Here is a 20,850-nt window from a genome sequence, read left to right as displayed (position 1 = left end):
AGCAGGGTGCCCACTAAGCCAGGACCCTGATGCAGAGCTCAATCCCAGGACTCTGGGATAAGTAGCTGAAGGCAGATGCTTAAACGACTGAGCCACCAGGGCACCCCTATTTTGTTGTTTTGCCTTGGTGCATGTAGGTGCATGTATGTCAGGGAGCATGTTGAGGATTCAGATTTTGTACCCGATCAAATATTTGTTTTCTTCTGTGATTTTTTTTTTCTTATTGGTTTTTAGCATAATGTATCATAACTCCTCTTTATGTACATTAAGTATGTAAGTTATTCTAATTTTTCTAAGGAGTGACTTTTAAAAAGTACATAACTCTTGAATTCATCTGTAATTTATATTGATGTATGGTATAAGGCTTGGATTCCAAGTGATCTTTTTTGAATCGGTAACTAGTTATGTCAGTATCATTTGTTGAATCTGTCTTCATTTTTCTGTGTTTTAGGTGAAGTCCCATTTGTTACATATTAATTCATCTAATTCTTACTTACTTCTTCTGTTTCAGTGATCTGTCTATCCTTGAGCCAGTGCTTATTTTTTTAATTTAATGTAGATTTTCCCCAAATGGCTTTCTAAGGATTTTTAAAAAAATGGTCTTTCCTCTTTTTTAAAATATCAACCCGAAAATCTTGACAAATTCTAAAGCAGTCTGCTTGAATTTTCATTTCTTTTCATTTATAAATAACAATTTAAAAAACCCTTTTCATAAACAATTTTTTTAATTAAAAAAAACCTGTTCTCTCAGAATTTTCACCAAATGTACATCTCTGCAGTTATTAACACCTTTTTTTCATTATAAAAGTAGTACCTGCCTATTTAAAAATGATTAGAAAAACATTGAATATAAAATGAAAAAGGTTATTCATTGTTGCTTTAAAATACAAGCATAGTCAACCTTTTGGAGTATGTTCCTTTCAGATACTTTTGTCTTACTAATTGTAAAGATGTGGGGGGTACCTATTTGACAGATATTTATTGAACACTTACTTTGTCCCAGATACCTTACCAGGCACTGAGTTAGGCTCTCACCTCACAAAATAGACAAACTCTGTCCTCATTAACATTTTATCATAATCCATTCTTACATTTAGCATCTCCTCATGTGTCTTATTTTAATAATTGCAAATTTCATTGTGTCATATGAATCACTATGAGTCATAATTTTCATAGAATTGGACATTTTCAATTTTTCAATGTTATTTTTTCCACATTTAGAATGTTTCCTTAAGATACATTTCTTGAAGTGGAGAAAATTGGTTAAAGGACATGAACACTTTTAAGGTTCTTAACACAAACTTCCAAATTGCTTTTTAAAAGTACTAACCTTCATTGCTACTGGAAATGGACAAAAAGAACTTTTTACCATTTTGTCCTCAGTGATTATAATCACTAAAAATTGTTTCTGTTGTTTTAATTAGTTTTAATTTTCCTTTTTTGATAACTAGCAAGGTTTGAGGTTTTTTTTTTTTTTTAAATAAGGTTAAACAAATGTAGCTCTTTGAAAATTTTTCTGATCATGCTTTCACTCTAAGATACTTATGTTTTATTTTCATGCATATGAGCTCTTTATGAAATAAAGACATGAGACTTTTTGGTATTTACCCTCCTTCAGAGTTATCTCAAAGAAGAAAAGCAAAATGATCTCTGAGTTTGGGATCCTGAAGTACTTGAAGTCAAACGGAGGCTTACACACCTTTCCATTTTCAGGGCCCAACCTAGGGTCTGGCAAACAGCAGGCTTTCCATCCATGACTCAAGGGAGGAACACACAGATGTGAAGTGTGGTGCACTGGATTCTGGGGGTCCAGAGATGCTGAGACTGACAATGGTAAACATGACTTCTTAAACTAAGCCTGGACCAAGAAATGATTTCCTAGTATACCCTCCATTTTTATCACTGGAAAGAAAAAAAATCTATAGTCAGAGGGCAAAATGTTACAAGTAACTGGGTGGCATCTAAAATGGCATGAGAGGGGCGCCTGGGTCGCTCAGTGCGTTAAGCAGCTGCCTTCGGCTCAGGTCATGATCCCAGGGTCCTGGTATCGGGCCCCGCATCGGGCTCTCTGCTCAGCAGGGAGCCTGCTTCCTCCTCTCTCTCTGCCTGCCTCTCTGCCTGTTTGTGATCTCTCTCTGTCAAATAAATAAATAAAATCTTTAAAAAAAAATAAAATAAAATGGCATGAGAAAAAGAAAGGGGGTATAATGAAGGGCTAGTGAATGGAAAGAAACAAAAGCATTCAGAAATCAACAAAACTAAGTGTTGATTCTATATCCATTATGTTGTGAGGTATGTTATTACAGTGGGTTATTAAAAAAGATCAGGAGTCTCACCAAAGTTTATGTAATTCATCAATTCAGAAACTTCATAGGCAATTCAAATGATATATTCCTGTAAAATTATTGGTGATCACGCATATACTTAAGTACACATATAACACTAAGACTCACTGGAAGGTTCAGGAGAGCAATCTCCCAAACTCAAGAATTCTGGGGCCTGCCTTCTCTGCCCTTATAGTGACAGGTCCCTTTTAGTCACAAAGTCTGGGGGGAAAAGGGAGAGAAGGTAATTATGGCACTATCTGTCGCCATTGGATTTAGAATCTTTCTTTACCCCTGCCTCTCTCAGAGAGACCCCATACCAACATGAAAAAAACAGAAGACTGAAAGGAAACAACCTTCTTGTGGTAGCTGGTGTCTGCTTTGTGGTACTATTTTGAGGGGTCATATGGGAAAGTTTTTATTACATACTTTATGGAATAATTTGCGTTAGGTCAAATTTATATGCCCTCAGGAGTGCCTATAAAACACGATCCCTAATTTCAAGGGTAGACATTGCAAAAACAAAGAGATAAAATAATTACAAAAAAAGGTTGTCTTGTGAGGAAAAACTTCATGTTAAAAAGAATCCAAAATTCACAAGTTATTTCCGATGAAGATGGTGATATGATCGTACCTTGGAGATATGTAGGTTGGAAAGAATCACTTGAATGATACCTTTAGTTAGGTGAATAAAGGCAGCTGGGTACTTAATATTTGGGGGGCAGGCCACTACTCTCCCTAACCTTAAGGAGCTATTCATTCTCTTTATGGTGACTTTAACAATACGGTGAGTACAATTTATTGGACATCTATTATGTCAGGTACTTTGCCAAGAGTGTTAACTATATGATCACCTATGCATTCCTCCAGGCCTAGTTCACAGTTCTTTTACCCCACCCATGATTTATACCCCAAGTTGAATTAATAATGCCATTACTGATTAACTGATTTTTAATAACATTCTACTCATCCTGTTCACTCCTTTAATGCAACAACACTTCTTTCCATAGCCTACATTTCTAACTATCCCACTACCTACTGAACTTGATAAGACCAGTGCCCATGTTTTATTCCAATTTCCCAGCATCTGGTAGTTCCTAAGTACCATATTCTGTTGAGTGAATGTTAAGTGGAATTTCATGACTTCAAACTCCATTGAAGAACCATGCAATTGCTGAGCAGGAGGGCACTTGGAACCTTTGCTATCTACAACGTTCTTTCACATAAGAGAATTAAGTTAGAACAAGTAACTTGCCTGAGGTGACGTGAACCTGGTGGAATGACATTAGAATCCAGTTCCCTTGCTTTTCAGCTCAGTACAGATGCTAAGGAAATGCAAGTAAATATCTTTATTTCCCAATCTCCTGGCCCCACCCAAATCCTATCAGCAATTGGCCTTTGGACCTTCAGGCTATTTCTGCAACATATATTTTCTAAAAGAACCCACTTTGAAATACAGCTTTTCTTTCGAAGCTCCCCATTCCAAACAAAGCCCAAATTCCAAATTGGTTGGCTTGCACTGTAGCATCAGTGTAAAAGTTCAAACGGGGAGGCTTCTGTCTATACTTCTACTAACAAGCTCTTCCCACAAGCACCCTTTGATTCACACAAATCAGAATGCTTTTCAACACACACACCATGCTCTTTCCTCCCCATCTCTTGAGACCATGTTCGATGTTCCTTCTGAATAGAGTATCCTTCCTTCTTATCAGCCTGGTGAACTTTAATGATCTGTTCCCCCTCTGGACTGGGAACTTCTGGCACAGAACAGAGAGAACTGGCTTTAGCCTCACACAGCATTTGGGTGGCTTTTGTGTCCAGCACCTAGCAGCAGCGCCCTCAATAAAGTTCACTGCGTGATTCTGTTTGGAAAATTACAGAAATGTAACTTACTCTTCAGGGTTGTAAGCAACTGTTAAACAAAACTTTTCTGTTTAGAGGAAAAATAAGTAAATATGTTGGCTCATTCAGTCGTCTTCTGCTTCTTTTTTCCTTTTAGTCTGCTTCATCTGTTATGGCTGCCATTCTTACTCCCTCTGTGAACTGCACATTCTCCCAGCACCCCTGCCCCTGGACACTTGTGGGAGAGGAATCCACAAATTCCTCTGGGGCTCCATCAGTGGAACAAGTTCTCAGTAGCTGGAGGAGATCTGGGTTGCAAACAGGAAGTTTTCGTACTTCTGGCTACTTTGTGCCTGGGGCAAAAACTGCAGAGTCCACCTGGACACTGTAAAAGAGAATGACAGAACAAAAGTAACCTTCATTATCCTCATCTGAAGTTTTTTCTGTGTGGACATTCTGACCCAGTATCACTCGGGGCTTCCTTTACCAGAACTGTTGTCTAGCATGCCCATCAGAATAGACTCGCAGGAAAGTCAGGTTTGAGCACCGCCTCCCCCACAACTCCCTTCCTTCACTTAAAAAAATCTTGAGCAAGACATTTAAAATAATGTTTTGGATTTGTAAGTTTTTAAATCATTCTGAAGGACTTCCCTTTGGAGGCTGAGGGCCAAAGAGAGGCAGAGATTGGTCCCCCCCGTCTCTAAATCCCTTTTTCCTCCTTCAGTACCCTAGACCCCATCTTGGCCCTTTGGCTCCAAGGGGGCAAGAGGCACCTTCCCTCCACGGGCGTGCCTGGCCTCGTCCACGATACCCATTAGTTTCCAGCCTTCTAGGGCATTGGGGGACTCCCGACCACGCATCCACGGTCCTTGCCCAGGCGTAGGGGCCTCGGGGCCCACGCCGTCCCTAGCGCAGACAGAAAGGATGTGGCCAGCCCTGGGGATGACCTCGGCCATCTCGCCCCTAAAGAACCCCGGCCACAGCCTGCGGGGCGGGTAGCCCAATGGGCAGCCTCGCTCCGGAGGCGGGCTCAGGCCGGAAGCCACCCCGCGGCACAGCGGCCCCACAAGACGGCGCCCGCGCCCCCGCCCTCTCCGGCACGGGCTCCACGGCCAAGGGCGGCAGGGGCCAGCCCGCTGGGTCCCCGCCGCGCTCTTTGTCCTGGCCGCGCGCGGGCGGACGCGTGCGCCCCCCGGGTGAAGGGAGGCGCGGAGAGAGCGCGCGGGAGCGCGCAGGGAGAGCTCGCGCCCGCCGGGCGCCGGGGGCGCGCGCCCCTCCGCCAGGCAAGCAGCGAGCACGCGCGCTGCCGCCGCGCCCGCCCCTCCCCCCGCGCTCGCCTCGGAACTTGCTGACTGCGCGGCCGGGAGGAGCCGAGCCGGGCGGCGGCGGCGGGAGGCCACAGCGCGCGGGGGTCTCCCGCGTCCCCTCCGCCTCGCCGAGAGCTCGCGCCCTCGCCCAGCCGAGCTCCTACCCCCCCTTTTTTCCGAAGGCGCTGGGCGGCGCCACCCTCCGGCCGGAGCCCGGCACTGCACAACCCCCTCCGACTTTCAATGTTCCACACTCCCCGGCCAGAGCCTCCTCGGCTTCTTTTTTTCCCTCCCCCCCCTTCCCCCCCCCCCAGCTGCCTCCATTTCCTTAAGGAAGGGTTTTTTTCTCTCTCCCTCCCCCACACCGTAGCGGCGCGCGAGCGGGCCGGGCGGGCGGCCGAGGTAAGGCGGCGGGGCCGGGGGGCCGCGTGGGGGGCGGCCGGGGCGGCGGCGGCAGCGGCGGCGGTGGGGGAGGGGGCGGGGGCGGGCAGCTTTGTTCGCGCCGGGCGCCCGCGCCGCCGGTGTCCGCGAGCCGCGGCGGGGCCGGCCGGGCTGCTCGCATCACTTGGCGCCCGGCGCGGCGAGCGCTGCCCGCGGCCCCCGCGCGGCCCTCCCCACAAAGGGCCGCGGAGCTGCGTGGTCGCCGCCGCCGGCCGCGGCTCGCCTCCGCGGGCGCGGAAATTTGTTGCACTTCTTGGGGCTTTGTTTGTTTGTTTTGCCTCTGATTTTTTTTTTTTTTTCGTTATTTTGGACAAAATGTCGGTCCGTGATGTAAAAATTGAGCGAGGAACCTTGATGGCATTGGGAGCTTTGCAGGAGGTGCAGTTTGGATTCTGCTTTTCCCAGGGTGGCAGCTCGGTCTTGGCCGGATGAATCTTCGCTGCTGGCCGTGGAAACGGCTAGAGCAGCTTGTTAGTTGATTTTTAAATTCCTAAGTGTTGTATTTAAAGGCTTACGTGCACAGAGGAGGAATCGCCACCTTAAATAAGCATATGGGCGATTAACAGGGTATGTTTTCCTCTCGGAAAGGGAATTTGGTAGCTTTGACCAATGTCAGTATGTAAATATTTAGACGTTATTAGTGACTTTTTAACATTTTTCAGCGAGATCTGTTATTTACAGCGTGTCATATGTTATTAATGCTCGTTGCCTAAGTTCCCTGGCAAATCTGTTTCATGCCTTCTGAGAAAGTAGACAATTGATAGATTGTCCAAGGGATGGAAAAAAATGTGAGTGGGTTTTCTAACTTGAGTTCGGTAAATCCTTGAACGCTGGCGTTGCGAGACACATCACCTCCCCTGTAACCTTGCTGTGTGATGAGATAAGTGTGAACACTTTGAAGTGTTTTTCATTAAAATACGACTTCAGGTGAATATCGAGAGAAGAAAATGCTATTGGTTTATTTCTTAGACTTAATATTTCCTCCCTCCCCCTCCTCCTTTTCTCTTTAAAAGTTTTCCAAGAAATAACTTCACCAAGATGTCCAGTGATAGGCAAAGGTCCGATGATGAGAGCCCCAGCACCAGCAGTGGTAGTTCAGATGCGGACCAGCGAGACCCAGCCGCTCCAGAGCCTGAAGAACAGGAAGAAAGAAAACCTTCTGCCACCCAGCAGAAGAAAAACACCAAACTCTCTAGCAAAACCACTGCTAAGTTATCCACTAGTGCTAAAAGGTAATGTGTCAAAGGATAAAGCACATTATCAGGTTGTCTTCCAAATGGTTGGACACTTTTGTTGGTTTTACAGAGCAGTGGCATTGGTTCAGAAATACTTCGTGATCACTTTTATTTGCACTTGAATGAGTTGTCATTCTTTAGGTGGTATATAAGCCACCTCCCTGGAATTGTACTTTTAAGTGAACTTACTCTGTACTTTGGTAACTTCAGTAAGAGTGTCCTTGAGTAGAGCCTGGACTAACATTCTGACAGATTGTTTTAGGAGTTGGCAAGGAAAATTTGGTGAGCCCAAATTAGCTGGTACATTGAGGATGTTCCTTTTTATGAGTCATACTCTTCTTCATTGAAATTGACACTTCTAGAGATCAGCAGTGCTTCTCCATGAAACTTAATGATTAGAAATGATTATGTTTGCTAGAAAAATTGTAAATTCAAGGCCTTGGCTATATTTGAAAGCAGGTTTAAAATTGTGCTCCAAATTTGCTTTCAGTTTTATAAACATGACTTGAAGTCATGCATCCCAGGTACTACTTTTTTGTAGTTAACTTATGGTTATGGCTTGTATTCTTGTGAATGCAAATAAAACAAAAAAGTAGCCATTTATGATTTTGGAAGGCACTTGGCTATTGAAAACTTCATTACATTTGTGACTCTTCACTCTGAAACTTGTGGATATGCTTGACATGTTAACACTCAACAGCAGAAGAAACATATTTTGTTGGGTATATATGAAAGGTCATTTGTTTTCTGTTGATTTCTATTATTTTTGATGGCAAAAAAAAAAAAAAAAGATTCTGTCAAGGGTCTCCACTGTAGTAGTAGGGGAATATCCATGAAATCTATTTAATTATATATCAAATGTGTCTATAGCATTCGCCAATGTTGACATTTTGTTGATTTTTATTGATCACAACTAAAGGAAAAAGAAAATACAAAAACTGTTCAAATATTGCATTCTGTAGTGATTTATAAGTAATCTTTTTTTTCTATGAACTTTCACCTCTATCAATAACCAAGTATTAATAATTTGAGAATGTTTTATTAAATAGCGGCAGTCTTAAATAATTTAGAGTCGTCCTCAATTTGCTGTAATCTTGCTGAGGAACATGTTAAACACATCTTAAGTTTTGAAAGCATTTTAAATTTGAATAAAATCGGAGAACTGCTTTTTTCCCCCTTAAATAGGCTGTCTATCTTATTATTTCTTTCCTCCCAGATTTATTCAATTTTAGGGCTGTAGTTAAGATTAAGGAAACAGAATTGGTTAAATAAGAATGTCAGAGTCCTTTAGAAGTTTTTCACTGATAAAGATGTTTGTAAATTTTAAACTTTTTTTGACATAAAATATTGTCAAAACTGTTAACGTACTCATGTAATAACTTGTTAATTCTTACCTCTGTAAAAGTGACTTGAAGTCATTGTCAAATATTCTACTGCTTTCCCTCCTCCCTTTTTATCTCATTTGCATATAAGCTTGAAAAGAGAATTTCTTTGGTAAAAAGTGTTTTAAAATAGATTTTATATCCTTTATTGAGTACTAATAGAGGACTATTTTTCAGATCAGGTGTGAATGTCATACTTATTTACAGTAGCAAGTGAGAAAAAAGCTGCAAAGTTTTTGTTAAGGGATTTGGGTTATGCCTCTGAGAACAAAGAGGAAGCAGCCATGTTAGCATTACTGAAGGCAAAGCCAGCCTTGCATTTAACTGCATGGTGGTAGAGGGCAGTGTAATTCCCCGGTTATTCTGTAGACTATCTCAAATCCTTTTTGTCTGTTCTCATTTCACTAACAGAATTCAGAAGGAGCTAGCTGAAATAACTCTTGATCCTCCTCCTAACTGCAGGTAAGAAACAAATTTTGTTGTTTTGATGACAAAATGTGGGAAAATATCAAAAGATTAATGTATCGGCTTTGGATATGTGTGCTGCAGAAGAAGCTGCATTTGCTTCTCTTCAGCTTTGCAAGTGGATTAAATAAAAATTGTCTAAGGTGAATTAAACAAGTTCGGGGGAAGATACTCCTTATCATGTATCATACATTTTAGATTTTTGAATATACTGATTTTGTGCTTCTTACTGACATTAGTGTGAATGGTGCTGATTTTTGTTCTGTTGTAACATTTCTGTAGAGTGTTTTCTCAATAGTACATTGCCGAAACTTCTAAAATTTTCTAAGCTTTAAAGTTACTGCTTGTGTGCAATCTGAACTGACCTTCCAAATTTAGAAGTTGCTGAATGTGGTGTTACAAAATGTAAATGCAGTAAACAAGAGTATAGTTTCTGTTTGATATATTCAGTAATGTGCCTTAAGGACAAATTTTTATGTGCTAAGCTAATGCTTTTAGTTGTTTTCTAGAGAATGCATTGTTGAAATTATTTACATTTTAATCAAATGTCTTAATTACTTGGGAAAATTCTTAATAATTTTGGTTCTTGAAATATGTCTATGAAAAGGAGTAAATGAATTGGAATTTGTAGGAGCAGTTCATTTCAATGAAACTCATGTAGAATAATTTAAAATTGTTGGTTGGTGTAAGGTGCATTAAAAAGTAACTGGTTGACAATTTTGTTTGTAAACGTTTTTTCAGTTGTCATACTTAGTGCTTTATTTTCAGTAGTGACTTTATGGCTTCCAAAATTCATCAAACTCAGAAAAATAGTTTTGTAGATAATTTACATACAGATATGTGCTCAAGAGCGATAATGCTGGCTAGAAATAAGGCAGTGTTAAGGTTTGATATGAAGATGTTTTCTTGTCTTAACCTGTGTTTTTGCTCTGTGTTATGTTCACTTGTGATGATCAGACGTATCTCTGCATTCTACTTGAGATATAATTGGGATTAATTCAGTTGCTTCTTGTGTGTATTAACCAGATCCTTAGATAAGGTGATCTGATCCTGATTTATTCAGTGAATTAACAGTTTTGCTCATATTTATGATCAGCTATTTGTTGAAAAGGCAAACATGAATGAAAATTTTAAACAGGTAGTGGTATGTCAGATTTCAAAGGATTAAGAACTGTGCTATCCAGTAATGCCGAGACTAGCCACTTGTGGCTATTGACTGACCACTTCAGTTGTCCAAAATGAGATGTTCTCTAAAGGTAAAATACACATTGAATTTTGAAAATTTAGTATGAAAAAAAAAATGTAAAACCCCTTATTGATTTTTAAAAGTATGTATTACATGTTTAAATGATAATATGTTGGATATGTTTTTATATACAATGTTTTAAAATTTTATTTTTTTTTTACCATTTTAATGTAGTTACTAGAAAATTTAAAATTATGTGTGTGACTTGTATTACATTTCTTTTGAACAGTGCTGCTTCAGAGAATAAATAAATCAAAATATTCCTTCCAGCCTTCTCATTGGTGTGTCAAATCTGTAGCTATTTAGTGAGGTCAAGTTAAATTTGCTCTTTGGAAGAATCACTTAACTTGCAGAGTGTATTCTATTTCCCTTTATAAAAGATATGAAGATCTGTCAATTCAATACTCTTTAATGTTTCAAAATTGCATGTAAGGTCAATCATTTTTAAAGGTTGCTGTTGATTTTTTGCAAATGGCAAAAACTAGTGTACATAAATCTAGAGCATAAATCTAGAGAGCCCAATAGACAATGTGTTGAATGCCCTTGGAGCTGTAGTGTAATGTTGCAGTTGCTGAAGAAGTATGCAAAGTGTTTAACCCAGGAGTGGTTCCACAAGGTCACTGAGGAATCATCCTGTAGATAAAGTCGAATGTTTCTAGGAGGCAGGAAGTTTAACTTGTTTGTTTTTCTGTTTGTATGCCATATTCATTTCAGTCCATGAAGTGATGCTTCACGTTTAGTGATAAGTGCAATAGCGAACCTGTGGGCTTGGGAACAATAACATGGACTGGATCATCTGTGCTTTCCCTGGTCACAGTTTGGGATGATGGCAAACTTTTTCAAATTACATATTTCAGGGGCACCTGGGTGGCTCAGTGGGTTAAGCCTCTGCCTTGGGCTCAGGTCGTGATCTCAGGGTTCCGGGATGTAGTCCCTCCTTGGGCTCTCTGCTTGGTGGGGAGTCTGTCTTCGCCCCCCCCCCCCCCGCCCCCGCCTCTCTGCCTTCTTGTGGTCTCTGTCAAGTAAATAAAGAAAATCTTAAAAAACAAAACAGAATTACATATTTCAGTTCTCTAGTTGTTTTAATATTTAAATTTCATTGTGGCTGTATGACTAAAGAAAAAATAAACAGAAAATTATGAGTTTTAATAGGGAACTGGGAGAAGTGTCTTACTAGTTTGGGGATGGTTGTTTTCATATGTTTGATGTGTAAAATAGCCAGGTATTTTTGTGTCTTTTATTCTAAGTGTCAAATTTTTTTGGGTGGGAGATGATCTAGTTCTTGTCCTTGACAGGAATTTGGAATATTGTTTAGTGGAAGCATTTTAGGATTTTGAGCTAAATCTGAATTTGTGTTGTAATCTTACCTTCATATCAGATATGTGATAGACTGTGGTATTGTAATTCACAGGTGCATGGGTGAGAATTTTAGCTTTACAGTGATTGTACAGTTTAAATTTATTAATTTATGTTATAATTTAAGATGGGAGTCTGTATTAATAAATTCTAAAATGTGTGAATTAATATTGTTTAAACCTGTGAAACCTAATACTTTTTTGACTTTGATGTCTGACTTCCATATGTAGCCAATTAATCAGAATTCCATTATGGTTTTGAAAATAATTTTTACAAGCTCATCAAAGTATGTGACAGATTTAATTCTTCCTTAGGGAAGAAATGTAGAGTATATCTGTGTACATTCAGGAAAAAGTTGATTGAAATACAACAAAACTCAGCAAAACCAAAAATTACTCAGATGAGATTAAGAATTCTCTTGGATCCTTCACTCCCTTCCTGTGTTTTATTAATAAAATGCCCTTCTTCTTATGTATTTCCTTATTATTATATAGCTGCTCTAATATGTAAATACACCATGAATGATCTTAGGATAGACTTAACTTTGAATTAAGTGTGTGGCTTAAACAGGTTTGAATATATTTTGATAGTAATGATACTTCTTTTCCCGATAGTATAAAATTTGATAAAATGTTATTTCCAATGATTTGATGGCATTTCTAGTTTTTAGGTCTTAGAGTTCCTTATTAAGCCAGAGCATTCTATTTTTTTATGACTTTTTTTTAAAAAAGATTTTATTTGTCTGTTTGAAAGACAGAGATCACAAATAGGCAGAGAGGCGGGTAGGCGGTGGCGTGGAGCAGGCTCCCTGCCGAGCAGAGAGCCTGACCTGGGGCTCCATCCCTGGACCCTGGGATCATCACCTGAGCTGAACCAGAGGCTTTAACGCGCTGAGTCACCCAGGCACCCCAAGGCCAGAGCATTCTCAGCATAGGAATTTAATATTTATGTAGTGGCTTTAATTTATATTGTTTACATATTGTATTCTAAATTATGGTATAAATATTTCATACATCAGTGAGAATGAAGGAAAGTTGTGTTATGGGCATTTCCCTATATGTTTTTGGAGAAAGTGATTGACTAGAATTGTTGAATAGTATTCTATTAAGACATTTACATTCCCACTGTTTCCTGGAGGGTGCCCTTGTCCTCTCACAGTAACCACTTATTCAAGTGGCAAATGTTTAGGAAATTGTTGGATTTTTAACTCTACCTTTAATTCTTTCCATATATGAAAAGGCACAAATTTATACTACTTATACTATTCTTCAATATATTGAGATTAAAGAATCTGTGTTAAAGTTAGATATTCAGGAGCATTTGTACATAGTTTTTGGATGTGGGAAAGGCCTTCTCCTTGGAGGGAGATGTAGTAGTATCAGGTTATTAACAGTATTAATAATGTGTGTGCTTGTAGAGCTGAAAGATACTATAATACTTGTAAATTTTGCTAACATCCTTCTTTTAAAAATAAAATTAATACAAGAAACAATTAAGTTCTAAACCAGAAGCTGGCAACTCTTGTTTCCTCATAAACCTCTCATTGTCTAACTGTAGATAAACTCTCCCTTGTGTGGGTTACCGCTGCTTGCCACCATTTTCTAGGGTAGACTAGAACTTTGCTGCTCATAGGGTGCTCTTCAGATCAGCAGTGTCTACATCACAGCTAAGATTGTTAGAAATGTAGAATCTTGCCTCTGCTGCAGAAATAATGAGTCAGAAACTGAATTGCAGCAAGATTCCCAAGTGAATTGTATGTATGTTAAGGTTTTAAAACATTGGTCTGGGTTCAAATCCCTGGTCTGCCTCCTATTATATTATTTTAGATCAGTTAGGATATATTTCTGTCTTTCAGTTTTCCTAAATGTAAAATGGAAATTAAAATAATTCCCCACAATAGGTTTATTGTTAGGATTAAATGAGTTAGTATGTTTTAAAGTTTAGTAATGGTGTAAATTAAATCAGTAAAGTGACCACAGCATAGTTAAAGGGAGAGAGGCAGTTTAAACACATGCCCTTACTCTTGCTAGCATTTTCTCTAGTGGGTCAGCATCATACTATAGGAGTAATTTTACTTTAAGCAGTTTAGTGTCTATTTGAGAACACATCAAACAAAATTTTGGTTTTGTGTGTGTGTGTATATGTATATATATATTTCATATATATACCTTGGAATATATATATTCCTTGCAACTTCAGTAAAAAAGAAAATATAAGGACATTGGGCAAAGATATATCCCTTTTAAAGGAATATGCATAGAGTTAATGATACTTAATTCGATATGGAATGCTGTGACTCTCTCTGAAGTAAATTGTAATGAAAAATTTTAAAATAAGGGTGATAGTTATGTTTTCCCTTTTAAGTACCCTGTTATAAAAATTTGCAGTTTTACTGAGAGTGAGATTATATAAATATTTGTAAAATTAAGATTCTGAATTGATAAAGTTTGCCAGTTACAGAGCAATTTTTTCCTTGTCTTTAATTTTTGGAAGCTTTTTGTAATAATCAAAATAACGTGTGGTATCTACATAACTTAGTTGCTTATACATCCTTTTATTTTAATTTTATTTTACTTTATTTTGGGGGGAGGAGAGGGAGAGAGAGAGAGAATCTTAATAAGTAGGCTCCATACCCAGAGCAGAGCCCAGCTTGGGGCTCAAACTCAAAACGCTTAGATCATGACTGGAGATGAAATCAAGAATCTGTATGCTTAACTGATTGAGCAACCCCCTTGTCCCTACAGTGCTTGATTTTTAAAGTCTTTCACATTTTTTTCTGATTGTTGTTATTGTTGATATTAGGCAGTGTATGCTATGTGAAGGAAGATACCTCTTTTGTAAAATGAAACTGTATCTCTTTAGTCATCTAATTCTTATATTTTGAAATCTTAAAAAAATTTTAGAACTTTTTAATAAAAATTAAATCTTAATTGGAAGCTCTTTTGTTTTTTTTTTTAAGATTTTATTTATTTATTTGACAGACAGAGATCAGAAGTCGGCAGAAAGGCAGGCAGAGAAGGGGGGGAAGCAGGCTTCCTGCTGAGCAGAGAGCCCATGCGGGCCTTGATCCCAGGACCCTGAGATCATGACCTGAGCCTGAGGCAGAGAGGCTTAACCCACTGAACCACCCAGGCACCCAGATAGCTCGTTTTCTTAAACAGATAAATATGGAACTACTCTGACTGAAGATGTTTTCCGTACCACCCCTCTGTGGTCATCCACTGATGGATAGCTCTTATTATTTTATTAATTAAATATTGGCATCTGCACAGACTCTGAGACTTGGAGACTTGGGCATTACTGATAATTTTAAATGATGTTTTATGTTTCATTAAGCTAATATGAGCTTCTACACATGAAATATGTAATACCTTATGTTGATGCTGTATACTATAATTATTTACTTGCTTGTCTACCTCCTGCAATAGTAAAGCATTCCTTTGAAAGGAGGATGGTCTTCCACATTTTTGTAACTCTTGCTTTTAGATTGTTTTGCATTGGAAGATTTGTTATATTAGTAGATAAATTGAAGTCTGTCAAATTGACAGGAATAGAAATTCCAGGCAAAACTGACTTTGGATTGGAGAAGGTCTCCTTAAAATTCCATATAGGTGCACCTGGGTGGCTCAGTCAGTTGAGTGGTTGCCTTCGGCTCAGGTCGTGATCCCAGGGTCCTGGGATGGAGTCTTGCTTCAGGCTTCCTGCTCATCAGGGAGTCTGCTTCTCCCTTTCTGTGATCTGTCTCTCAAATAAATAAATAAAATCGTTTAAAAAATCCCATATATTCTTTTCTTTTTTTTCATAGTTATGATTTTTTAGTAGTATAATTATTTGAAGCATTTAGCTCCTTTTCTATTATAAAAGGAAATTGGTAATTACAGTAAGCTTAATTATTTGGCTCATATGTGCCAGCATAGCAGGAGGACCCAGTGCTGTTGTGACCAAAAATTTTTTCCAAAAGAATGACTTGATTGAAAACAATATTTTAACCCCAAAAGGTCACGTTTTTATTAGGGACCTATTATGTTCAAAGCATATAATATAGTTAGAACGTAGGTGAAAACCGTCTATGCATTTACTACCAATTGTTTTGTCACTTTTTATAGTTAACCAATTGGTACCTTATTCCCTCCTTGAAAAGAGTTGCTCTAACATGTTTAGTTACAAGAAAATCAGCAAATTTTTCTTGCTTTGGGTACAGGGGCATTTGGATTGAGAATGGAGAGCTTGATTTGCCATTTTCATCTTCCCTACAAAATAGAGATAAAAAACGTGATAAAACCACTTGTAGATTGAGAGAAATAGAAATGATTTTTTTCTTCCTATACTGCTTTTGACAAGGAAGTATATTTGACATTTTATTAGAATCTAGAAGAAGAAGGTCTCTTTAAACTTATTCTTTCTTTTGCCTCTAGATCAGTAGTTCTCATCTGGGGGTGATTTTTGCCTCCATACTCCTCCCTACGAGCTCCACCCCCCTCAAAAAAAAAAAAAAAAAAAAAGGTCTGAGGAACAGTTGTCAATGCCTGGAGACTTTTTTTTTTTTTTTTTTTGCTTTCTCAGCTGGGGGAAGAGGAGTTGCTACTGATACTTAGCGAGTAGAGGTCAAGGATCATGCCCTTCAGTGTGTAGGACAACCCCTCTACAATGAAGAATCATCTGGGCTAAAATGTCCCTAGTGCTCAGGTTGAGAAATCCTGCTGTAGTTACTTTGATACCTTGCCACCTGAATTGTTGCATAGATTTCTTTTTACCATTTTCCTGTCTTTTTTTTTTTTTTTTGAGATTTTATTCATTTATTTGACAGATAGAGAAACAGGTAGAGAAGCAGGCAGGGGGTGGGGAGTGGGAAGCAGGCTTCCCACTGAGCAGAGAGCCCAATGCGGGGTTGATCCCAGGACCCTGCGACACATGACCTGAGCTGAAGGCAGAGGCCTTAACCCACTGAGCCACCCAGGTGCCCCCCATTTTCCTGTGTTTAGTGATGACTGCTTAGTACATTCTCATACACCTTCCTCTTCTCCCATACTATGGTTTACATTTATTGTATATTTTTTGACATGTGTGTATGTTGTTTTTTATGTGAAACCACAGGAATGGCTACCTTGAATACCTGTTAAATTATGGTCTATTGAAGCCAGAAATGCTTTCGGCAGTATTTTCATTTCTTTTCTGTCTTCTACCATTTAATTATACCTCTGCATGATCTAGCTTTAGGCAGTTGTATCTGTGTTCTACCAGAAATATTGAAGTGTGGTGCATCAAGGAGAAATACCATAGGAAAAATCATTAAAATTCAGCTTTACATTGAATTTTAAACAGGTTAGAAAGCCATGCTCTTGATTTGGTTTTTAGTTTCATCATTAAGACAGTACAGAGATTATTCACTTCTGTTATTGTTCTAAGTCCACAATCTTTTATTTCCAACCCTTGGGGCCAGTTGTGTTTCAGAGTACAGAAAATTTTAGATTTTAGAAAGGGAATGTGATATGTTTGCTGTACCTTATGTCACAACTCCAGTGGGATCTTCAAACACATAATATATCTACACCAAAAATGTATGAATATTTATATTAGGTGGATAAACAGAGAATACAGGTAGTTTCAGGTTAGTTCATATTTGGTGTTTCTGCCAGATTATTTTTCTCCAGACTTATTTTAAAAACCTTTGGTTTTTAGAGCTTTTGGGATTCCAGAATTGTGGATCAGTTGACTGCAGCCACTTACATGAAAGAGTGTTTTGAAGTTGGTCTGCTTTCCTTTCTTTTACCTGTTTCCTAATAGCAGTTTTCAATTTCTTTTTCTTACTTTTTATTTTTGGATAATTGCTTTTGTTGCTGTTGTTATATGACTCATATGTTTAATTAGAAAAAAATTTTAGACTCTTGATTTTAGAATTCTTTCCTCTTAAGGTGAAACTGTAAGTATCAGTTTCTTTTTAAGTTGTATATATTGGATTACTTTTCCTTGGTTACTAAATATTGTCTTTTAATCATTCCGTTTTTTTCTATAAAGAATTATACCAAAAGCAAGACATCCTTTAATACTTAAACATAGGACTTGCCATTTTTATGTATGCATTTTGTCCTGCAACATTTGAGTACAATTGGTCAATAAAAGGATACATTAAATTTTGCTGTGCTAACAAACCAACCTAGAAGTCTCATAAGCATAAACATACAAAGGTTTATTTCTCTTGCTCGTATGATGAAGTCTGCTGTAGGTCCAGGAGCTCTCCTGTGTAGCTCTTCCACTTGTGGACTCAGATTGTACTTCTTGCATCTTGTAGCTCTGCCATTTGAAGCATGTGTCCAAGCAAGAGAGGTAAAGGGTCACGTGCCAGCTTTTAAGAGCTTTGGTCTGGAAGTAGACCTGAGTTAATCTCCTGGCCTCAGCTAACCGCAAGGTGGCTGGAAAATGTGGGGGACCATATGGATATTCAGTGAGAAATCAGTTTTTCTGCCACAAAGAATATATACTTCCATTAATAGATGACTTTCACTCTTACTTCAAAAGAGGAAATAATAATTGAGCATCCAGCCTGACACTGGACTGGATTCCATAGTATAGTACATGTTAACACACTAACTTGTTTCATTCCTAGAAGAACCCTCTAAAAAATCATTCTTAAGATTTCAAACCTGAATCTTAGAGTAGTTGAGAAGATTGCCAAATGTCACGTATGTAGTGCATATACATAACAGATGCAGGGCAAAAATCTAAGTTTACTTTTTGACATAAAAGTAAGGACTTCTGCTTTTGTACAGAACTGCTTAAGAGATCTGGCAAAAACATTCAGAGTTGATTATGGGTCTGTAGGTGCATGCTTAGTTTAAGTATATCTCCCCTTTGTTTGTTTATAGTTCCTTGAAGGATCTAAAAATACTGCTTGTTGTAGGGTTTTAGGACCTGGTATGTAAGGTCCAGATGGTGAGTTGGAGAAAGAAAAGTGTTTCCTTCTTTGGCTTGGGGGTGCTAGGCTTTCTTACCTTTTTTTTTTTTTTTTTTTTAAATCATTTAAGCATTTTTTAAAATAATTTAAGCCCCCCCGCCCCCAGGGAGCATTCCCCAGTTGTCAGCTCTCTTGCCTTATTCTCTTCTCCTGTAAGAAAGAAGGTCAGAAACTGAGTATAGTCATAACGGAAAAGGCAAATCTTTGTTCTTTGCCTTGTAGTTCTTTGTGTATGACTTTCCTGTGGGCAAAGGAATATCTTTAAATCTACCTCTGCTTTTTTCTCTGGAGTATTGTGAAGCAGTCCATGTTTATGAATTGCTTTGAAGTTGGAAAAAATCACTCTGCAGATAAGAATTCCTGGCTTTATGGAGAAAAGTCCCAATCACATAGGATTTTAGGAGAATTTGAATGCTGATTTCACAACACTGTATGCACTAACTGTTTTTTGATACTGGCACTAGATCCACTTTTTAACAAATTTGGCTTCATGTTAGAGTCCTCTTAATTTTGTCTTGTTTTTTATAGTTTCATAGTTCATTTAATCACTGTTTTTCCTAAATTTGTGAATTTGTACAGAAATTATTCCCAGACAGTAGTATGGGGATTTGCTTTCTTCTTATGAGTCTCTTTGGAAAAGGAGCTGGTCCACTTGGCAAAACAGCCTACTAATGTTCTCAGAGTGACCTGCTAGGTTTATATGGTTTGTTTTATATTAATGAAACTGAGTTTTATGAATCAGTCTGTGCCTTGCATTTTTTCTAAAGGCGGTCTTAAAGTTGGATTCTAAAGCTTTGACATTTTTCTGTTGTTGACATTTCATTGGTTTTATAAGGGTGTGTAGCTAAACAGCATAAGCTTATTAATAACACCTGTTTCAGATGTGATGGTCAGTCGGAAGCGATTAACCTCAAGAGTAACAGTAGTAGGGCCAAATTTCTAGGATCATTACATTTAAAAAATGTTTTAGTCCCTTCTTGGTCCTGAGTATATGTTATAATTATTTTAATTTATTGGTTATTTGCAGCAAACAAAACTGAAAGGAATTGCGGTATTTCCATCGTCATTCATTGTCTGTGGTTTAGTCTGCCTGGTTTGGAAGGATTTGGACCAGTTATGCCCTTCCAAAGTTTTTTTGCTACTTCACTGTCCCAGAGCAAATACACTTTGTCATTCTGTTTAACTTCTAGCTTGTCTGGGGAAAAATAAAGACATCTCTTGTCTGAAATTGCTTTTGGGAGTATAGCTCCACATGTTTTGGTCTGAATGAAAGGCCTAGGGAAACATGAATTTTGTTACCTTTTTATTTTATTTTCCTTTACTTCTAAATCATCATGATGATCCTCCCTTTATATCCATGCCTCTCACTTTTTATAAACAACATTCATTCCCTTTCTGAGGATGGTTATTTGTAGTTCGTTTTGCCATTTACAATCTTATAGGTCCTTTACAAATGGATCATTTTTTCACATTAAATTTTAGTAGGTCAAGAATCCATTTATCCAGGTTCCCTCAAGAGAATCGATCTCAGAAGATTGTGGCTACATATTTTTTATGGCTTCCTATTGCTTTCTGTAGTCTTCTCAATTTAAACAGTAGCAACAACAAAATATAGAGGGCACCATAAGGCCTTGGCTTTATGGTTTTATTTTTGTTTCACACTTGCTTCTAAGGGTATTGGTAATATTTGTTGGATTTGTGATATATATGCTTCTGTTAAATTTACCTGCTATCCCAATGAGGAAAAGGCTGGCATTTGATGGGTTTGAACACAAACTTAGATGCATGTGTTCCATGTGGAATTCAATGGCAGTTTTAACTAGTATACCTTTAGATTTTCTTTATTTTAAAAGACATTTCTGTTTTATCTTCCCAGATGCTTAATATCCTCATATCCATTAGAGGACTATGCCAAGCATTCATTTTGTTCTTTTTTAAAACCCTAAAATAAACATGTTGCAAATGATTGCTTTCCCCTCCTGCTGAGGTTTCTTAGTTTTTTTTAAATTAACTTTTTATTATGGACGATTTGAACATCTATGAAAGTAAATAGACTATTACGACGAATCCTCATGTAGCCTTTATCTAGTTTCAGTAGTTACCAACCGTTGACTAGTTTTGTTTCATCTGTAAGTTCTTCGGTTTTACCCTCCCATATTACACTGGATCAGCAAATCTCCGATATCATTTCATCTATGTTTTTATTTTTAATTTTTTTTTAAAGATTTTATTTATATATTTGACAGAGATCACAAGTAGGCAGAGAGGCAGGCAGAGAGAGAGAGAGGGAAGCAGGCTCC

General features: G+C 38.3%; 1 protein-coding gene across 2 annotated transcripts in view; it reads left to right on the top strand.

Moving 5' to 3' along the window:
• The first annotated feature begins 5,528 nt into the window (after nucleotides 1-5,528).
• UBE2E3 (ubiquitin conjugating enzyme E2 E3) overlaps nucleotides 5,529-20,850 on the top strand; it is an 89,210-nt gene continuing 73,888 nt past the window's right edge. Inside the window, exons 1-3 of one of the 2 annotated variants that reach the window (XM_059166870.1) lie at nucleotides 5,529-5,875; nucleotides 6,928-7,146; nucleotides 8,943-8,993. In XM_059166870.1, the coding sequence (XP_059022853.1) occupies nucleotides 6,953-7,146; nucleotides 8,943-8,993 (245 nt within the window). In that variant the 5' untranslated portion in view covers nucleotides 5,529-5,875; nucleotides 6,928-6,952. Of the gene's footprint in view, nucleotides 5,876-6,343; nucleotides 6,482-6,927; nucleotides 7,147-8,942; nucleotides 8,994-20,850 lie in introns of those variants that run through there. The other variant, XM_059166871.1, reaches the window with a different exon arrangement.

The sequence above is a fragment of the Mustela lutreola genome, chromosome 3, assembly GCF_030435805.1.
Source record: "Mustela lutreola isolate mMusLut2 chromosome 3, mMusLut2.pri, whole genome shotgun sequence".
Taxonomy (NCBI): Eukaryota; Metazoa; Chordata; class Mammalia; order Carnivora; family Mustelidae; genus Mustela; species Mustela lutreola.
Note: the sequence above shows the minus strand (reverse complement) of the source record. Positions and strands in the feature narration are given on the sequence as shown.